At 38.4% G+C, this 19,720-nt stretch overlaps 1 protein-coding gene across 2 annotated transcripts; it reads left to right on the forward strand.

Moving 5' to 3' along the window:
• Positions 1-224: 224 nt before the first annotated feature.
• AP4E1 (adaptor related protein complex 4 subunit epsilon 1) lies at positions 225-18,429 on the forward strand. 2 transcript variants are annotated; one of them, XM_057369871.1, is made up of 21 exons: positions 225-393; positions 720-791; positions 1,621-1,744; positions 3,864-3,937; positions 4,727-4,848; positions 5,653-5,812; positions 6,353-6,519; positions 7,059-7,132; positions 7,610-7,732; positions 7,820-7,929; positions 8,195-8,334; positions 9,619-9,731; positions 9,871-9,989; positions 10,693-10,995; positions 11,550-11,664; positions 12,029-12,164; positions 12,795-13,050; positions 13,777-14,352; positions 14,789-14,973; positions 15,655-15,812; positions 16,257-18,429. In XM_057369871.1, the coding sequence occupies exons 1-21, from the start codon at positions 232-234 to the stop codon at positions 16,415-16,417; spliced, it is 3,450 nt and encodes a 1,149-aa protein (XP_057225854.1). In that variant the 5' UTR covers positions 225-231; the 3' UTR covers positions 16,418-18,429. The 2 variants fall into 2 exon arrangements, with proteins under 2 accessions (XP_057225854.1, XP_057225855.1); XM_057369872.1 differs by having other exon boundaries at positions 337-393; positions 724-791.
• Positions 18,430-19,720: the final 1,291 nt, after the last annotated feature.

A 19,720-nucleotide genomic window follows, 5' to 3' on the forward strand; every position in this document is an offset into this window, starting at 1 on the left:
GCTCCACCTCCCGGGCCCGCCGGGGCTCCGGCTCCGCCTCCCGGGCCCGCCGGGGCTCCGGCTCCGCCTCCCGGGCCCGCCGGGGCTCCGGCTCCACCTCCCGGGGCCGGAGGAGTGGCTCCGCCCCGCCCGGCCTCCCCGCCCCTTAAGGCCGTCACAGCTCCCGCCCCGCCCCGGAAGGGGCTGCCCGGGCCCGTCTCTTCCGGGGGCGGTGGGTCCGGCGGGTCCGGCATGAGCGACGTGGTGGAGCGGACGCTGAGCGCTCTGCCCGGGCTGCTGGGGCAGCACGACCCGGGCACCGGCCCGGGCGGMGCCGGCGGCCCCGGCAGGGTGTCGGCCTCCTCCCGGCTCGGGAGCCTCATCCGGAGCATCACGGCGCTCACCTCCAAGCACGTACGGGCTGCGGGGCCGTGCTCCTCTCCCTTCCCGGCCCCGGGGAGCCGGTTGGGGCTGGGCTGGGCTGGGCTGGGCTGGGGGCCCCGGGCGGGGGTCTCCCCTCGGCCGTGGGGCTGGAGGTGTCTGAGCCCACGATGAACCCCCGTGTTGGTGGGTTGGCTGCTTTCTGCTGCTCCGGGACTCGGGCTGGGCCAGCACGGCCCCTGAGTGACACACTGGAGGAGAGCCTGGGCCACTGCTCCACTACCGCGGCTCCTCGGGTTCTTCGTGAACATTTTGCCTGTGTAATCTATTCGAGGTTAAAACAAGTTTAATTTTTCTAGGAAGAAGAAAAATTAATCCAGCAGGAGCTAACCAGTTTGAAAGCAACAGTTTCAGCCCCCACCACAACACTTGTAAGTTCTGTTAGTGTTTGTAGGCTGTGGAACAGCACACCCAGGGTGAAGGGCAGCAGTGTTCTCACTCTTTTTGGCAAGTGGATGTGCAAGTTATCTGCATTATAGMTAGTTAATCATTAGCATTAAAAGGTACCAATGCATGTCGTTTTGCAGCATGGTTAAAATAGTGAGAAAACTGTAACGATGGGGCAMCCAGGGCCTGTCATTCTGTAGTTTGTGAAATAATGCGAATGGCAAAACTGGATGGTGAACTGCTTCCATCAAGCAGTGCTCTTTGTAGGCTGAAATTGTTCTTACAGTTAGTTTGTGCTCTGTAAGGAACTGTGCTTTGTTGTATGYGCTCTTGTCATGTCTGAGTTTCAGGAGATKATATATTCTGGTCTCAGTTGCCTMWTGCATATCTCAGTCCCATAAGTGARGATTTTTGAAGGGAAARGTAAAGTTTTTAYCTCCCATGTAGTGAGAAACCATMCTAGATCAGGRTAGTAATTGGTAAAAAAATAATTTGTGTTAACAATGTGACCATCTTAATGCTTCAGATAATTAGTATTTTTTATGTTGGTCATAGTTAATGTGCTGCTGATTACATACATGCTAATCAAAATAACTTTTAGGGGTAGTATGGGGGAGTTCTRCTTTTATAGCAGAAATTTAATACTGCTTTGCAGAAGAGGCTAAGAGAAAAAATTACGAATACTCAGAGCTTAGAAAACATGTGAATGGACACTATTTCTGAGATAAAGCTCTCTATTTCAGTAGAGCAGTGAAGAAGAGCATAAAATGTGTCAGACTTAAAATTTTCAATWATTTGTTTCTGGAATTTCAGAGACTGATGAAAGAATGCATGGTGAGACTCATCTATTGTGAAATGCTGGGATATGAGTCTTCCTTTGGATACATCCAYGCAATCAAGCTTGCACAGCAAGGGAATCTTCTGGAGAAGAGAGTTGGTAGGTGCATGGAGCTGTAGCCTTTATAATATTCTCAATCTCCTATTTTTAAAGTTTCTCAAGATTGATAATCCATGTAAAAACACAACGTACTTAAAATGTTCCTCAGCTTTCTTGGTCTTATTTCATGGTCTGTTACTTTTTGAAATTATCTAAATCCTTAGCTTGTGAGCTGCTCTGTATGTGCTTGCAGCAGCAAGCAGAAGGCAGGGGAAATAAATTTATTTTGAATCATCAGTTCATTCATTGTTTTAAATTATGGCACCAGGAAACAAATAATTTAAGAGAATATTTGTTGAACACATCAAGCAGAAAATTAATTTCTTTCAGGATCTGGTTTCTTTTCCAAGTGCTAYTACAAAATTAGACAACAGTGGTTCTGTCTGACAAATATTTTCTGTTTTGGTGCTTGTGGGACTTTATTCATTATTTTAGAAAAAATTGTAGGGAATGAGGCAAATAGAGAGGYCCTTACAGCACAGAGGACTGATTTTCCTGCGAAAATCTCAAAGGCTGTTTCAGATTTTTTGTAATTTCACASGATGCATTTCCTTGCCTGCCAGTGTGGCTCATTACTTTATTTCAGTAGATGTAGTGTGAASTATCTGTCAGCCTGCCTCATCTGGAGAATTTCCTTGCAGTTGCTGGTTCAACTGCCTAGTGAAGACATTTCTTCTTGTTTGCAGAGAAAGTGGTTTAATTCCAAGAAATACCATGTGTKCATGCACAGAAGGAAGGCAGTGTCTTGTGGGATAAGCTTGTTTGATATCTTTTGAATTTCATCGGGATCATCCACTCAACTATTGGAGTTTCTGAAAGAATCCGTTACAAGTGATGAAATAAAGTTGCTTTTCCCTGAGTAATGAAAGCCAGYGTGGCAGATGCTCTGGTAGGGATTGAAAAAAAAATGTCTTCACCAAACCTGGGAAGGCAGGTGATAAGCTGTTTGGAAGAAGGCTTTGTGACTTCTCTGTGTCAAGAGCCAATGTGTCTTGTTATTAATCAGATTGAGACCTTTCCATATTAGGGCTCTTTTTGAGAAAGGTTTGGTGAAGCAGCACTTTTTTTTTCATTTTTGGTGTAGGTTGCTCAGAGTTCTGTGGACACAAAATGCCATTAGGCTTTGATCTGATAAAAGGATGCTATCAAGAGTGTGTGTGTGTTTTGGTTTCTTTTTTTGTTGTTGCTCCGCAGTTACATGTGGTACATGAGGGTAATCTTGTCAGTTCTTGGTGCAATATCACAGAGTTTATATTGAAGAGTTGTCAGTTGAGCTGGTCACTCGTTTATCCAATGTGAGCCTTGAGTGAGCTCTGTCTTTGTGTGTGTGCTGAGCTGATCATGGCCATGGCTTCATAATCAGATAGATCAATATAGCCCAGCCAATACAGTTAGTTATTTTCAAGTTGTTCATTTTGATGCCTAAGCCCTTAATGAACCAAGAATTCTTTTAACATCTATCTCTGAAGTACAGTTCTTGCTATAAATTGTAGCACACTCTCCCTACCCTGCACTTAAGTCCCTTAAGTTAAAAGGAAAGATGGGTCTTGAAGAAAAACGTTTCTGGCAGGTTTCTTTTCTGGGGTTCTGGAATGGTTTCCTCATTGTTAAGAAATAATGAAGGAGTTCTTGGCATAGGATGCTGGATTTTTCTATATTCCAAGTTGAACATAACATTTTTTTTTGAAGAGAAATTTTATTATTTGAAAAAAAAAAGAAACAGATAGAAGGAAATGCACTTGTGTTGTGTAGTCTARAAGTAATATACTTTTCTCTGTGCAGAGAAGATATTGGTTTTCCAGGAAGTAATTTATAGTATAATGGTGCTTTTGACTGCTCTTTAGCTATAAAAGTATRGTAATGTCTCTTATTTCTCACAACTTATGAATTCCAGCTGGTATTTGTTAAGTTTTACTGCAACTTAAATATAAGTGATTGCCTGGATATAAGAGTGTTTTGATATTTAAAATATAAGCAACTGTTATCCAACAGGGTTATTTTGGTAGGTTTTTGTAATTGTTTGAGTTAACTCTTACTGTGTTACAGACAATCTTAAAAGTTTCTATCTTAAAGGTGCTTGTTGCTTGAAAGTAGTAATGAAGGCTGCTTTCTTTTATAGGTTACTTGGCAGTTTCTCTATTTCTGCATGAAAATCATGAACTGCTGCTTCTACTTGTGAACACAGTTGTGAAGGTACACTGTTTTTGAAAAAAAAAAAAAAAGGGAAAATCTTATTCTCACAGGAGAAGGTATTCTCACATGCTAAAAGATGAGCCAGTGRGGAAGAAGACCTGTCTGGGAGAGATGAACAGAGCAGATTGTATCGGCTGGAAATCTTACAAATTGAATTTTTTTTGAAAAATAATTATAGTCTTGTGTTCATAAATTCATCCATCCTTTTTTGGTTTAGTGAGGTTACAGTGAGCTATACCTACTATTTTTGATTGTACTTGGGACTAACAGATTTTATTCATAGCTTTGTAGAATGTTACTTGTAATTTGCATTTGCCTCTTAGGAAGTAGGGAATATTTTAGRGTACAGACATGTAATTGGCAGTATTATTGAGCTTGCTATTTTTTTAAAATTTTTTTGGTTAGATCAGAAGCCTACAGAGTGAGTAGTATTGAATTGTGCGGGAAGTGACTCATCTCCCTCATCCAAACACAGACTCAATATATTTTTGCAATCATTTCAGTAAACAAAACTGATTGTAGTTCTATGTGTTAATCTTGCATGCATTTAAAATATGAATGTAGTTCTATAATGTGAGTGTGAGGAGCTGCCTATTCCCTATTCCTGTGTAAAAGAACCCGATGAGCTCAGGGAGAACTGACACCCCTCAAACACGAGCAGGATGCTGCCTGTTGATGGGCTCTGGAGGTGGGGTAGGACAAGCCTGCTTGTGAAAGATTTTGGGGTAGGTCTGTGCAGAATTTATAAGTCTAAGAAAAATTACTGTCTTATCTCTATGATTATGACAGGACTTACAGAGCACTAATCTAGTAGAGGTCAGCATGGCATTAACTGTTGTCAGCCAGATCTTTCCACGGGAGATGATTCCAGCTGTTCTTCCCCTAATAGAAGACAAGCTTCAGCATTCTAAGTATGTATTTATTTACAGAATTTCAAATGGTCTTGTACAGCTGAATAACTTAATTTTGTGGATAGTTTTAGTAAACTCGTGCTTCTCTCAGCTGGTCTTTGTAATCATCACCTTTAGAAATTAATCTTCTTGTTTTTTTTCTTGGAGTCTTGTCTCATTTACTTGGAAGTCTTRACTTGAGTATTGAWTAGGTAGCTATTTTTTTCATAGYCTTTTCATYTGATAGGTAAATGTAATTSAATTTATTTGCTGGAGTCCTTTTTRCAAATGTGCATATAAAGAGTAGGTGGAGAGACAGATCTCTCCACCTACTCTTTGAGCTTCCCTAATACTTTTTTCATAAAGCTCTTTGTAGAAACTGTAATAAAGGTGTACCTGTGGATACCCTTCAATAGTTTGAATTGTAGTTTATAGTATCCCATAAACAGAGAAAAATACTCTAATTGTTGTTGATTAGAAAGGGAATTGCAGAATGAATTAATTCAGTAATTTCTAGACATGTATTTTTTTGAGCTGCACATATGACCCCAGCAGATTAGTCATGGCCTARTTCATTGTTTATTTGGTGGACAGATTTGTTTTAAATCATCAATCTGACATCAAACCCTTTCAAGGCTTTAAAGTTTGCTTTGTCACTTCCTCACTTGGGTGGTATTTGAAAAGTCATTTGTTACCAATATGTAAAACATGTGTTCTCATCTCAACAAATCATGATGCTCCAGTATCTGGCAAGTATTTTCATAAGCTCAAGTACTTAAAGTACTCAAGTAGCTTCATTTTGCTAAGTGTAAAATCTCATTGCAGGGAAATTATCCGAAGAAAAGCTGTTCAAGCTCTGTATAAATTCTATCTCATTGCTCCTAACCAAGTTCAGCACATCCATGATAAGTTCCGGAAAGCCTTATGTGACAGGGATGCTGGAGTCATGGCTGCTTCTTTGCATATTTATCTTCAAATGATTAAGGTAGGCAAAGAATTAGARGCACAACCCAATTTGGGAGATGTTTTGAARTATTTTTTATTTTAAATACACAGTGTGCTCTACAAAAGTTTTGCAGAAAGAGCTCATAATAGTCAGAAAATTATGTTGTATATAGTAAATTATATTATAACTTGTTATGTTAGAAAATGAGTTCATTTATGTGATCATGCGTTATGTTTGTTTCTGCTAGCTCTCCATTTAGCTGGACAGATCCAYTTCTTGCAGGATGTGAATGCTCAGCATCAGTGGGTCATTAGCTGGAGGATGGGATCTAAGTCCTACAGTGGATTAAAGGCAAATTTCCTTGTAACTGTGTTACATTTGCTYCCTTTGCACATGTGTGAGAAAAGAGTGTAGCTTTAAAGTGAAGAGCTTRTGGGTGCTGAGGGTTGGGAGTAGAAGTCTGATTTAAAGACATGAAGCCATCACTTTAGGTATTTCGATTTACTCAGGTTGCAGATTATTTTTACTCTGAGTTGTTGTAGGAAAATATTTGAATTGTATTTATTTTTCTTTATGTAGGAAAACTCATCTGGATACAAGGACTTGACTGGGAGTTTTGTAACCATCCTGAAGCAGGTGGTGGGAGGAAAGCTCTCTGCTGACTTCAACTATCACAGTGTGCCAGCACCATGGTTACAAATTCAGCTTTTAAGAATATTGGGGCTGTTGGGAAAAGATGATCCAAGGTAACCAGATTTTTCTCTGTAATTAATAAATTGAARGTACAAGGAGTGCAGTCACAGCCTGCACCCCATAGACTGTGAGAGGCTTTCAGTGTTGAAATTTTTGCAGATCTATTTTTATCCAAGACAGTGAGCAGAGTAGTTTTTGCAAAAGTTGTTTCTTAGCTTCTGCATTGTCTAAACAATTGTTATGGAATATGCTTGAAATGTAATTTTACTGGGAMTTCTGTTATAATGTTACCAAATAACTGAAAATCTGGAGTGAAGTTACTTAAAAAAGTGCTGCCGTTTTGTGAGGACCCAGATGTCTGTGATCCTTTTCCTATTTATCTTTTTATTTATACAAGCAGTGAGAGAAATATTTTTATATTTATAACGTGGTAAATGTTTCTTTTGAAAGCTGCAAACACCTTGTTAAATGCAGCTACAGAGCTCTGCTGTGTTTAAGCAAATTTGTGGAKCTGAATAATGTGTTACAGGTTGCAAAATAAGATTACATGCTTATTAGTGCTGCAATTAATTGCCAATATTTTCTTAAACAGGACAAGTGAATTGATGTATGATGTTCTAGATGAATCTTTAAGAAGAGCAGAGATTAATCATAATATTACATATGGTGGGTAAGGTTATTTTATGTAATTATCAACGTTTGAAAAGGTTGAAAAGGAGGAGTTGATTGTTCTAAAATACTTACACTGTACTTTTGAAAAATCTAATTATATTCTTAATGTTAAGTGTATTCTTAAGTGTTGAACTAATGAACTGTAGCACAAGTGATACACTGCTGTGCAGCAGAAATTTTTTATAATTGAAGTAAAACACATCTGTGTACACAGAATTCAGTTTGACGCAAAAACCTTGATTCTGTGTTTTCATTGACCTTGCCCTTAAATACAGAAAGTCAGCTGCTTCATGAAAGCCCTTATTAGACTTTTATCCTGCTTTTCCTTATGTCTGATGGTACTCTCTGGTTAGAATCAGTGGGAGTGGGACTGCACTTCCTTGAGGCTGTCAGTGACCTTGATTGTTTGTTAAAAATTTTTGAATTACAGAATTATTCAATACACATTAATTATGTCTTCTYCTCCTGCAGCCATCTTGTTTGAATGTGTCCAAACAATTTATACAATTTATCCCAAATCTGAACTACTTGAAAAGGCTGCCAAGTGCATTGGAAAATTTGTTTTGTCACCCAAAATTAATTTGAAATACTTAGGTAAGATGCCTGATTTCATTATGTTGTCTTTAGTTTGGCCATAGTAGTATCATTGCCTTRTGTCACTTGCAATCACTTACATTCCAGGTTTAAAGGCTCTGACCTATGTTATCCAGCAGGATCCCAATCTGGCTCTTCAGCACCAGATGACAATAATTGAATGTCTGGACCACCCAGATCCCATTATTAAAAGGGAGGTCAGTGAAATTCTAAWTGTCAAGGATTGTTAATTGTTAAGATAGATGATAGATTTTTTAAAATGAGTAGTGTAAARGGCATGTTATGTTTCCATAATTGTGAGAGAGCAGTTACAAACAGTATTAATGTGRCAAGCTCTGTAGACAAGCAGTGTATTTCATTTAAGAATGGTTGCTCAATCTGGCAATATACTAAAGCTGCTGTTTATCTGCTTCCTCTTTTGAGTCATCAGAACCAATTAATTTTTTTTGCTTCCTCTTTCAGACTTTAGAGCTTCTCTATAGGATTACAAATGGACAAAATGTAATTGTCATAGTTCAGAAGATGCTTGACTACTTAAAAGAAAGCAAAGAAGAATATGCTATCATCAACTTAGTTGGTAAAATAGCAGAACTAGCTGAGAAATATCCTTTTATTTTTCTGAACTAGCTGAGAAATATCCTTTTATTTTTCTGAAACTTTGAAGTCAGAGCTCAGGCACGTGTAGCATTTATACCTATCAAAGCATCTCCCATGATCCTGTAAAGTAGAAGTGTTAGAGCTATGCTTTCCATCCTTTCAAATGCAAAGGAAGTATGCAAAAAAAAAAAAAAAGCCCATGCAAAAATGGCTACAGTGTTTCTTCTGTTTCACTGAGAGAAACTAAGTGAAAATTTTGGTTTTGGAGTTGAGCATTAAAACAGTGTGTTTTTAAATTCAAGCTTTGAAGTCTTATACCACTGCATGGAGAGAGATTTGTCAGTGTTACATGAAGAGCTATTCTGTGATTGTGGGACTGATTTCCCTGATAGAACTCTTCCTTGGTGTATGGATTTTAAAAATATCACACTTCGATAGAAATAAAGAAAAGATTTTTTTTTTTTAAGAAGGCCAAAAAATATGGAAGTGATGATTAGGGATTTGGCTKATGATGGGCATTACTGTCAGACTTGCCATTGCCTGCCATTTTCTGTGTGTGTTTTTGTCTGATAACTTGAGTTGTAGGCTCTTACAGAGCAGAGAACTGCCTTATCATMCTATTTGTACACAGCTTGGCATGGAGCAGCGTACCAAAAAAGCTCTGATGTCCTGCAGTGTGCAGAAATAAGGCAATAACACTGAAGTTTCTGAGCTGTTACAAATTTCCATTCAGTAACTGTGTGTTTTCAGGACTTGTGTGAGGGAATGCAAAAGCCACCTTTCACAGTTAGCAAAGGCTGATCAAATGTTAACTATATTAAAACAAGTAATGATGGTTTCTGTGGAGTGCTTCAAAATGTTTTTGTATAATTGGTAAATCATCAACAAAGCACTTCTGAAAAAAACAGTAGTTTTTTTATCATTGATCAAGTGATGCTGGATAAACAAAAGATTATGCTGGAAGCCTAGCACAGGACAAGTGTGAGCTTAAAATAGAGAGGGACATATGKGAACATATCTGTTCCTAGTGTATGACATCTGCATAAACTCAACTTTTTTCAACAAGGCAGTAACTTAAGACTTTTCTAACTGATCACCAGTTTTCATTATATTTACAGGAAGCACTTTCTAAAGGATACAGGAATGTTTCCTTTAGTTAGATGGAGCTGATATTTGACCATCAGATCCCCAACTTATTGGGGAGATCATGATTGGTGTTCCTTAGGAARCACACAAAATAAGAAAGAAAAAGTTTTGCCTTAGCACTTCATTCCTTAACATCTGGACACGTATGCCCCCAACAATGAGTGGTTYATCCAGACAATGAACGCTGTGTTTTCAGTTGGAGGTGATGTTGTGCATTCTGATATCCCAAACAACTTTCTGAGGCTGTTGGCTGAAGGTAACTCCCTGCATGCTCTGAAGAATTAAATGTGCTTCTTAATAATCTGGTTTTGGTTTGCTTTCTTAAAATGTATTTTGATATATTTGGTAGGACATGCTGTTTGTGTTTCAGGGAAACTCTCCTTTTTTCTGTCTAGGATTTGATGATGGAAAAGAAGATCATCAGCTTCGAATGTATGCAGTAAAGTCTTACTTAGCATTRCTTGAAGAGGAAGATAAATTGTATCCACAGAAATTCCTTCAAGTTATGAGCTGGGTAAGGTAGACACATGGTCAGAATTCCATACACAGATTTGAGGAAGCTCTCAAAGGTGATAATGTTTTAAAGAAATATTTGTTAAACATTTATTTTTAGTAATTTTTTAGTTGAAGTCAAACTAACATGCTGAAATCTACTTTAGTGACGTCTTTGGTGACTRAGGACTATTTAACTTGTGGTTTGTGGAAAAACTGACTTGCTCCCTTTAAGGCAGGTGACAGGTTGGAATGACTGAGCATCCACCTGAATCTGAGTGCATACTGAGAACCTTTCTGTCTTTAGAATTAGTCAGATATGGCTGGAAAATGCACTTGTAGCCTTGTGAGTGACTGGCTAAGTGATGTGCTGGGATTATGTGATACCCAGGGAAGCTTCGGCTTCCACCCTAGGGAGAAGCTGCAGTTTGAAGAAATGGTGCTCTGTCAGGGCCCAGTTGTTTAGCTTTCTTTTCAAGACAGTTACTTGATTTTTAAAAAGCTAAACGTTGGAGTCTGTTGAGGTAAGCATAAAGATCACTTCAACCCTTTGATGTTTAAGACACAAAATGATGAAGAAGTAACTTGGAATGTGTTTACATAATAGTTTCTTGAATATAAGGTGGATTTTACTGTGTTGTTATTTAGTACTGTGTTCTAATTTCAAAGCTGAAAGCACTGCTCTGTGTGCCTAAATGCATATTTTGTCTGTTCTTTGTGAATAGGTGTTGGGAGAGTATTTCAGTCTTGTTACAGATGTTGATCCAGAAGTTATTCTGACAAGGCTACACAGCCTGCTGAAGAAGACTTTTGTTACTTCTGAAACTAAAGCRTGGATCATGGCTGCAGTCACCAAGATAGCATCACACACCTCCTGYTCAAAAACAGTGGATGAGCTAATCCAAGAACTCAGCAGCTCTCTGGATACATGCCTGAGACAATATGYCTTTGAATTGAAACATCTGTATGAAGACAAAGCACTGATGAAAAATTTGCTTCCATTTGATGCTAGTTGCAATGAGCTGGTGGTAAGACACGTGCCATGTGTGTTTTTCATGGACCTCTTTGTAGTTCAGGAGGCTGAATATTTTTGTAAAAAGGTGTTTTCAAAATGAGCATTATTTGCAGTTCTCACTGATACAAGTCTGCCTTAAAGTGAGTTTTCAGAAACACTTTTTCAGGCATATGTGATGAAACAGTGTTATGTATTGAAAGACAGATAATCATAGTGTTTTAGTTAAGTAAGCTGGAGTAGCTTTTAAAATTATCATTTCATACACTAGTTTATTTTTAGTTTTCATTTGTTTTATTAAAGACAAGATAGGCCTGCTTTAGTGATACAGTTCTGCTTTTTAATTCAAAGAGTTTGTCTCCTATTTAAAAACTATGGATGTTGACCATGGAATTTTCATGGTAAATAATGGAAAAGATTCTGTCCACATAGCATCTTTACTTGTAGATATGGGAGATGTGAGACAGAAGATCCTCATTTGCTGATAAGACAGAATATTCTTCTGGTAACATCAGRCTCACATAAAGCAAATATTTTCATTGCCTTTTCACTCCTTTTAATTCTGTGCAGGTAGATGCTTCCTTATCTTTTCTGGATGGGTTTGTGGCTGAGGGACTTGGTCGTGGTGCAGCACCATATAAACCTCATCACCAGAGACAAGAGGAGAAACTTTCTCAGGAAAAAGGTGACAGTTTACTGCATTTATTTAATACTGGTAAATTGCCTGAAAAGTATTAACAATTTAGGCATACAGTTAATTTATCTTGTTAAAATAATAGTATCTAATGCAGCTCTTGTCTGTAGACAAGAGCTAAATTTGATTTAAATTTTAGTTCCACCTTTGTCTGGCTGATGTATATAGACTGCTCTGCAGGTGAGAAAGTCTTATTGCAATCCTTTCTGGTCCATAGGATTTGAAATTTATGGGGATTATTGAAGTGAAAATCTGCAAAGTCCAGCAGTACAGGGAGTCTATTTTCAGAAAATAGATTTCTTTCTTACTTCTTTTTTTATGCCTCCTTGTAATTTGAAGATTGTCTGTCTTGCAGCTTTGAATTTTGAACCTTATGGATTGTCCTTTGCTTCAAGYGTGTCCTCATCTGGTGTCACTGGCAGACAGTCCCCCACTGGTTTATCTCTTGGTTCTGATACATCTGGGAACAGTGCTGAGACAGGGCACAAAGAGTRAGTTAATTTGGGTTTGAAATGAAGTACATTGAAGCTTCTGTTCTTGTCAGTATCATGTGTATTTGCTTCACTGCATGGAACTAGAAAGAATGCGGTTGAACTTGGAAACCTCTATCACAGAAGAAGAAAATCAGATGGGAGTGTCTGAAATAACTATGAAAACAGCTGATGTGGCCAGACTCTTTCTTCACTTTCTTCACAGACTACAGTTTAGGTGATAGTTAATGCGGTAAAATTGGGACAGGACTGTCTAATGAACTATTTTTTCAGTCTTCTTTCTTTTTCTTACAAGGTACACTTGCTTTTAATGGCATTACMATAAAGTGCCTTTTAGGGTCCTTTTTTCAGATAAAAGTGAGGCTAAGATTTGCAGTGTAGGGTGTTCCTTTTATTTTTAGGGCACTACACACTTAATTCCATATCCATCATTTCATACCAGTTAATTACTTCGTTTATACTCTGGTAAACTGGTATGCCTTTCCAGAAATCTTTCCAGAATCTTTGTATTTTACTGCTTACTCTTGTCTATCAAAGTACCCAAGTAGTGAATGGTGTTTGTGTATGGGCATGTTTTTTGAGCATGATGTTCATATGGCTGATCCTGCTTTGTTTTGTTTGCCTTTTTAGGACAAATACTCTGAAACTTGAGGGAGTACGCAAGCTGTGGGGAAAAGAAGGCTACCTTCCAAAGAAAGAAAGCAAAGCAGGGAAAGGAGATGAGCCACAAACAGTGCCTTGTGGCAGCTTATTAGCAGGRCAGGTGGGGGAGCCTCCTGCACTGCAGCCTGATCAAGGTGCCAGCCTCTCTGAGGAAGGCAAGGAGAAGCAGCAGTTAGCATCAAGTTTGTTCATTGGGCTGGGATCAAGTGCTGGTGTCAGCCTGGTAAGTGATTCTGTTGAGACTTGACAGTTTAAAGTTTACATATAGGTTTATTTAAAAGTATAGATATTTGTATGTAAATGGAGATCATATTAGTAATAAGACAACCCCCCCAAGTCATTGAAAAACTATTGAGAATTACTTTTGCAATCTGATAATTTATTAAAACCTGGAACAACTTGATGAAGCAAGCTCTGGGGCAGATCTGCTTTGGTAACTAGAACTTTCCCTGTTTACATGCTGTGCTTCRAGTTTTAGTGTCAGTTTTCCTGAACAACTGTTCCTTGACCCAGCTTTGCAGAGCTGTTGCCATTCATTTGGATGTAAGGCTAGAATTTGACACCCTGTGTCAAGACCATTTTGAATTTATGTATGGTAATATGTGGAACATAAATGAATTCACTATTAGGTAGTATTTTTAAGACTGGCATTGTATTAGCCAGCYCAAATCTTGGCATTTATCACTGGTTAACCAGAAACCTCATCTGTGCTTGGTTTTTAATAAGAACTTTTAGTTTAAGAGAGTCTAGAGTCATTCTTGCATTATGAGCTAATTTGGTACTCTGTAGTAGATACAGCAGTAGCCTGGGTCCATTAAAATGGTTGGAATCTATTTGTATTTGTCACTGTTTGGTTCCTTTGTCCTTGCTCACTGTTTCATGGTATTAACAGTAACACAACTGGTTGCTAGAAACTTTTCCACCCATTTTTTTTCTCTTTCCTTTTCAGATGGGGAAAGCAGACACAGCTACTCAAAAGTTCAAAAGGAAATCAAAGATAAAGGAAACTCAGCAGAGTGAGGAGGCATCAGACTTCCAAATTAATACTGCTTCAGATTTTGGTCCCTTACTTGATGCAGTACCTGTTAACACRGAAGACTCTGAGGGAAGAACACACACGAGGTTAAGGAAAGCTTCCCCTTGTTCTTCAGATCTTGTAGAAGATAATTTAGCATTTGAAACACCTCAGTCCCTTARAAAATCTGTGCTGGATGACAGACTTTCAGATAGCAGGCTGTCACAGTCATCTTTGTTTGCTGATAGTAATATTGAAATTGTTCAGCCTTCTCCAARTGCTCAAAGTGAAAGTGCCAGTGAAACACCATTAGTCCCTTCCTTACCAGAAGAACTGGAAGMGTTTCCTCACTCTGCAGTAGTGGGACTTTGTCAGAGTGATGCCTTAGCTCTGCATTTATGTAAGGTGTGGGCAGATGACTCTCTGTTGCTCATAGTTTTTGTTTCAAATAAAACCACTTCTGCACTTAGTGCTGTGAACTTAGTGTTTGAAGAAACAGAACACTTTCAGGTAAGAAACTTCTGTTTCTGTTGTATTTTAAATTAATTTTGGAACTTCTTGSTTTTTGCTTGCATTTAACTGGGCAGTGTTTGTTTTAATGTAATAGCCATGCCTTTTTCCAAAGTATTTCCTTAAAACCTGTGGTATGGTTGTTTATTTTGGAACTGAGCTACAGAATTCAGRTTCTTGGTGCAGTTATTTGGAGTTGGGAGAAGCCAATTGTTGGAGACCAATTTCACTGGTGTTTTGCATCTTATAGAATGTAAATGTTAATGACTATTTATCCTTCATGAGGGCTGAGAAATGGTAGCTCTGTTCACTTGTTAAATACTCCAAGAAAAATCAATGGAAATAAAAGGCTCTTGCACAGTTTTTTTAGCTGTATCTGAATCACTTGCACAAYTTGACAGCAAGACTTAAATTCTGTATTCCTTTTATAACATAGATTTTGCAGAGTGCCACCTCCCAGTTTCCTGTAATTGAAGCTCAAAGTGTGGAACATTGCCAGAAATGCATGAGGATGAACAAAGTSTGTACACAGGGAGTTCTTTCTGGTTCTGTTAATTACCAGTCAGAGATGGAAACTCGCCTTGAATTTTCAGTAACTTTATCACTGGTGGACTTCATCAGGTAAATAAAATAAGCTGCAGTTTTTAAAAATGTGTGTACTTAACTCAGTAATGGTCAAAGGGCTGATGATTTGTGTATTGACTGTGAAAGTATAAGGCTTTAATTGAGCAGCTAATTTTAATCTAAGATGGTTGTTGAAKATAATAAAGGGTTGTTTTACACTTGCAAAAAAGGGGCAAAGTTCCAGCAAGAAGTACAAATGCAGGGAGAATGTTGACAGTAGCTGTTTTTGTGGACGAGAGAGCAGAAGGGTATGCTGCTTTAAAACATGGCATAATGTAAACATGTCAAGGGTAAGCAAGTGGTTTGAGTGCAGAGACCAGAACATTGTATGAAAAGGCCGACAACTTTTGCAGAGAAAGAAGAAAGCTCATTCTTTTTATTTTTGAACACTGCATTTATTTCAGGACTAGGAAAAAGCAAGTGTCCCTTTTTCAGCAGACTTTTCTTTTGAGGTTAAATTGATAAATTAATTTTTTTAGAATTTAGAAATCTGAGGGCAAGGAACAGAAGCATATTTAAATGTTAAAGTGGAAAGAGGAGGGGTTTGTTTAGATTAATATGTATTTACTTACTTTGTGCTCTATTGTCCTATTGCTCCTAGACATGGGGGTTGAGATTAAATATTATCTAACTTTATATGTATTGTTTAGCTAAAAAATGTGGTGAACTGCCTTTTAGGCCAATGCAAATGACTACAGAAGACTTTGGGAAGCTGTGGTTGTCTCTTTCCAATGATGTGAAACAGAATATAAAAATGTCATCTTGCYTAGATTCCCTCTCAACAGCCCTGGATAGATTGCAACAGAAGCTGAAACTCCATGTAGTTGACATTATAGGTAAGTGAAAGSATACTGTAATGTTGCTCACAGCCTATATTTTGTCCCAGGAAAACAAGTGCATGGAATATGTGCCATGTTAAGGGAGGGAATGTTGGGAAGGGTGGTGAACACAGCAGTGGTGTCCCATGGACTTTGCCTTGCTCAGGGATCTGTGGGAAGGTGATGTAAAGGCACAGGTGTTCAGCAAACAGGGAATTTTACAAGGGAGAGGACTTGCACTGTGAAGAGTTTTGGAGAGGATAAAAAGGGAATGAAGCTGTTTGACAAATGTGATTTTGGCTTGACTTTTGGTGATGTCTTCCATCAGTTCCAGGTAAGAGAAGGGGAGAACAGCAGACATAAAATGTGAAGGATGCATTTTCTGTGRAGTCTAATTACTATAATTACTGTAGAAATTGTTACTTGTTAATTGTTATTTCATTTTGGTCTGTGGTCTCCCAGGTACTGAGGGAATACTGGCCTGCCAGCTCCTCCCATCTGTGCCCTGTCTGCTGCACTGCTGTACTCACTCAGGGATGCTGGCCCTGTGGTTCAGATCCCCTTGTGCTGCTCTTCCCGATGGTTTGCTCTATCAGTGTCAGAAGGTGCTGGAGGAATCCTAATAACAATAGTGCCTGCCTTAATCTGTTTGGCGTGTGAAAACAAATCAAAGATTTATACAGTTGCACAGATAATTACCAAAGCTAAACTAAGATACTGCTTCTTGAAGTATTAAAAGTTTTCTTCCAGCTTGGCATTGTYCATGTGGACTTGTGGGGGAAGAATGATGACCTAAATTACGCCTGCAAAAACATGCTCAGGACTGTACAGTACATTAAAGTATTGTTACCTGTGTAAGTGAAATGTATATTAATTTTGTTGTAAATGACTGAAAGTATTTATTTTTATTACGCGGCTTTTATAGATGCCAACACTTATTTCTCATAGCAACTACTTAAATATGATTTTGAAGAAAACATACTTCCATTATGAGGTCAGACTTGATCAGTTATCTAATTTAATTTTGATAATTTTTCTAAAGCTATTTTTAAGCACTGCTGGCAKCAAGACCCATATTGGTGGTTGTATACCTTATGTAGCAACAAATGCACGGCTTTAAAACAGCAAAAAAGATTCTAGGGAGCAAAACACTTCCCACGATCTTTGATATTTACCATGGAAGCGATAACATCTAAGCAGGTTTTTGATAGGAGTCAGGCATGTGAAATTGTATGGAAGCCCTTCCTGGGGGACTRTCTAAGGCCCTTCAGGTTAGTTCCTGTCTGCAGTTCTTCCTGCCCCATATTTCCATCTGATTCCCTTTGCATAGGGGTCTGTGAGAGTCACTGAGTATTTGTGCATTTGTCTAAAGMAATTCCATGTGGATCCAGTTGGAGATGACTGGACTGGGGGGCTTGGCTGTGGATGTGTTCACTCCTTTATTCTTGGGTAGTGAACATATTCATTTTTTTTCCAGTTCATCCTGTAAATTTAATCTGGCCAAAATCCCTGTCCATGAGAATTCACRAGGGGAAAACTTATTTTTACCTCTAATTATTTATAGCCTCATTATGACTCATCAAAYGTCTGACTTGCAGAGATGTGGCTGTGTTGTGTGTGCATGACTGGGAACTGCAGCAAGGCATGAGAGATTAAATCAGAGCAGCAAATCTGGAAAATGTGTCTGAGCAGACTGTCTTGGCTTCCTGAAGTAACCTCACAATCTTGAAAATCCAGCRATCTTAGTTTATTTCGATGGTAAATGAAAAAAAGTACTGGTTAATATTATTTGTAGCTGGTCATGCTTTTTATTTGAGCATCTGAGATTGTGCWCACAGTTTAGACATGGTATAAAGGGATCCTATAGTGGAATTCTCTTTCTCGTGTGTTTAATAGTAACAAGGAAACTTATATTTCAGCACTACTGATTCTCACCTGATAAGCACTGGTTTTAAGGAAAAATCAAGCATTCTTTTACTTTGCTGATGTTTTGGTAAATGTTCATGGGATTATTGTAAGAATGTTGATGTGCTGATAGCTAAATTTTTTTAGTCATGCTACTTGTGTTATGACAAGTATAACATTGAAGCAAAGCTCCTTTAATTGTTTCAGTACCCTCTTACTGAGGAATTTAAAGTGCACTGAACCTGTAAATATATTTAATGTTCTGCCTACTTTAATGTTTACTTGGCACTTCAAGACAGTTCATATAAATGAAAACTGATTTATAGTGGAATAATATCCAGCAGACAATTTCCCTGCTGGTAAATCAGACTTGTGTTATGCAATTGGACTTCTGTAATTATAGGAACTCTAATACAAATATCTGTTTGTGGCCTATGCATTTAAACCATTTCAGCAATGAGATGTTCAATGTCCTGGTGTTTAAAGAGCAGCAAAGACAATGCCTTCTYGTTGGTTATGTAATGTTCTCTGTAACCATTTTCACTGTATGAATAGTGTGAGGTGTCAGTATTCTGAYTGTAATTGCTTTATGGTAACATCACTTAAAGGAGTTTACAGAGAATTGTACYTGTGTCAGTCTTTATATTTGGATTGCCCAACAAATATTGTTCTGAATCTATCACCAGATTTGCATTTATTGCAGTTTAATAAAATTGAGTTTTATTAAAAAAAAAGTAGTTTGATATTTATTACATGTTGTTCAAGAGGCAGCCAGAGGCCAGTCTGTCTATCCTTACCTTGTTGAACCGACAGGTTAACTGAGACTGGACCAAACCCTTAGGTACCAGGAGGCCTCACTGTTYTACTGCTGTGTGTTCTGGACATTTGGGAGTCAACAGGAAAGTGATTGYATTTGATCGATATTTCAACTGTTCTCTCAGCTTCTACCTCCTTACCCCAAGTATTTTCAGGTATTTTTATTGAAATAAATATTTTGGTAGAAAAATTGGAGGAAGTGCACCATGGCAGTATGATGCAAGAGGTTTCCCTGAATATAGACTAAATCTCCTGTTGGATTATGTTACTTTCTTCTAAGTACTGCCAGAACCTCCTTATCTTGTAAGGACCCGAAGAGTAAATTTGTGTAATGGATGGCACTGTCTTGAGGTTTTCCTGTGCTTGCAAGTAGCTCATAAATGACATTGATGGTTTCTGAATATTGGAAAAGTGYTTCCCATATAGTCCCACCAGCAGTTATTCATCATAAAAAGCAGTGTTATCTTTTCTGTGTGGGTAAGAGTGTGCGTGGTTTTTTTCTTGCATTGATTTATGTAAAAACAAAAATAGACCTGCTTAAGTCATCCAGTTGAAACTTGCTTTTTGCATTTCTGTTGCTGTGGTGAAAGTTAATTGTGCTTTACTGCTCAGTTCTCTTCAGGGCCAGCTATTTATGTGCCTGTCTGTGAGAAYGTTTTCCTAGCACAAATCAGATCATGCATTCAGTGGGATGTGCAGCTCTGTGGTACAGGCATCATTTAATTTTGATGGCAGAAGTGGTCACTCTCATGAGTTTCTTGAACATTAATATTTTTGTCTTTATTGTATAAAGCTGGCAGTGATGAAGCAAAGAATATTGTGTCCTGCCATGATATGATTCATAAAATTAACCYGACAGCAATGTTTTCCCAGCAGGAAGGCTCAAAGCAGCACTTAGGATGATTGCTTTAAACTTTGATTTTAAGGTAGTTGTCAGTTTTCTGTTTGTGCCAGTTTTGATTGCTTTCAGTATAATTGCCRTGTGAGTTGTTTGCAAATCCTGAGCTCTTCCAGCCAAAACAATTTGCATTTTCTGGAAATAAGGACAGGAGAATATATATTGCTTGCTGTTCAAACATTCTGGTAGGTTCCAGCATCTCCATGGTTAGGGCAGGGCTGTGAAGTCTGTCAGGGATGTCCATCTACCTTAAATCACACTGAGCTAAACTGTGCTGAATAAATCACAGAAAACTTGCAAGAAACTC

Source organism: Malurus melanocephalus, unplaced genomic scaffold (assembly GCF_030028575.1).
Source record: "Malurus melanocephalus ecotype Western Australia unplaced genomic scaffold, MMel_1.1 scaffold_116, whole genome shotgun sequence".
Taxonomy (NCBI): Eukaryota; Metazoa; Chordata; class Aves; order Passeriformes; family Maluridae; genus Malurus; species Malurus melanocephalus.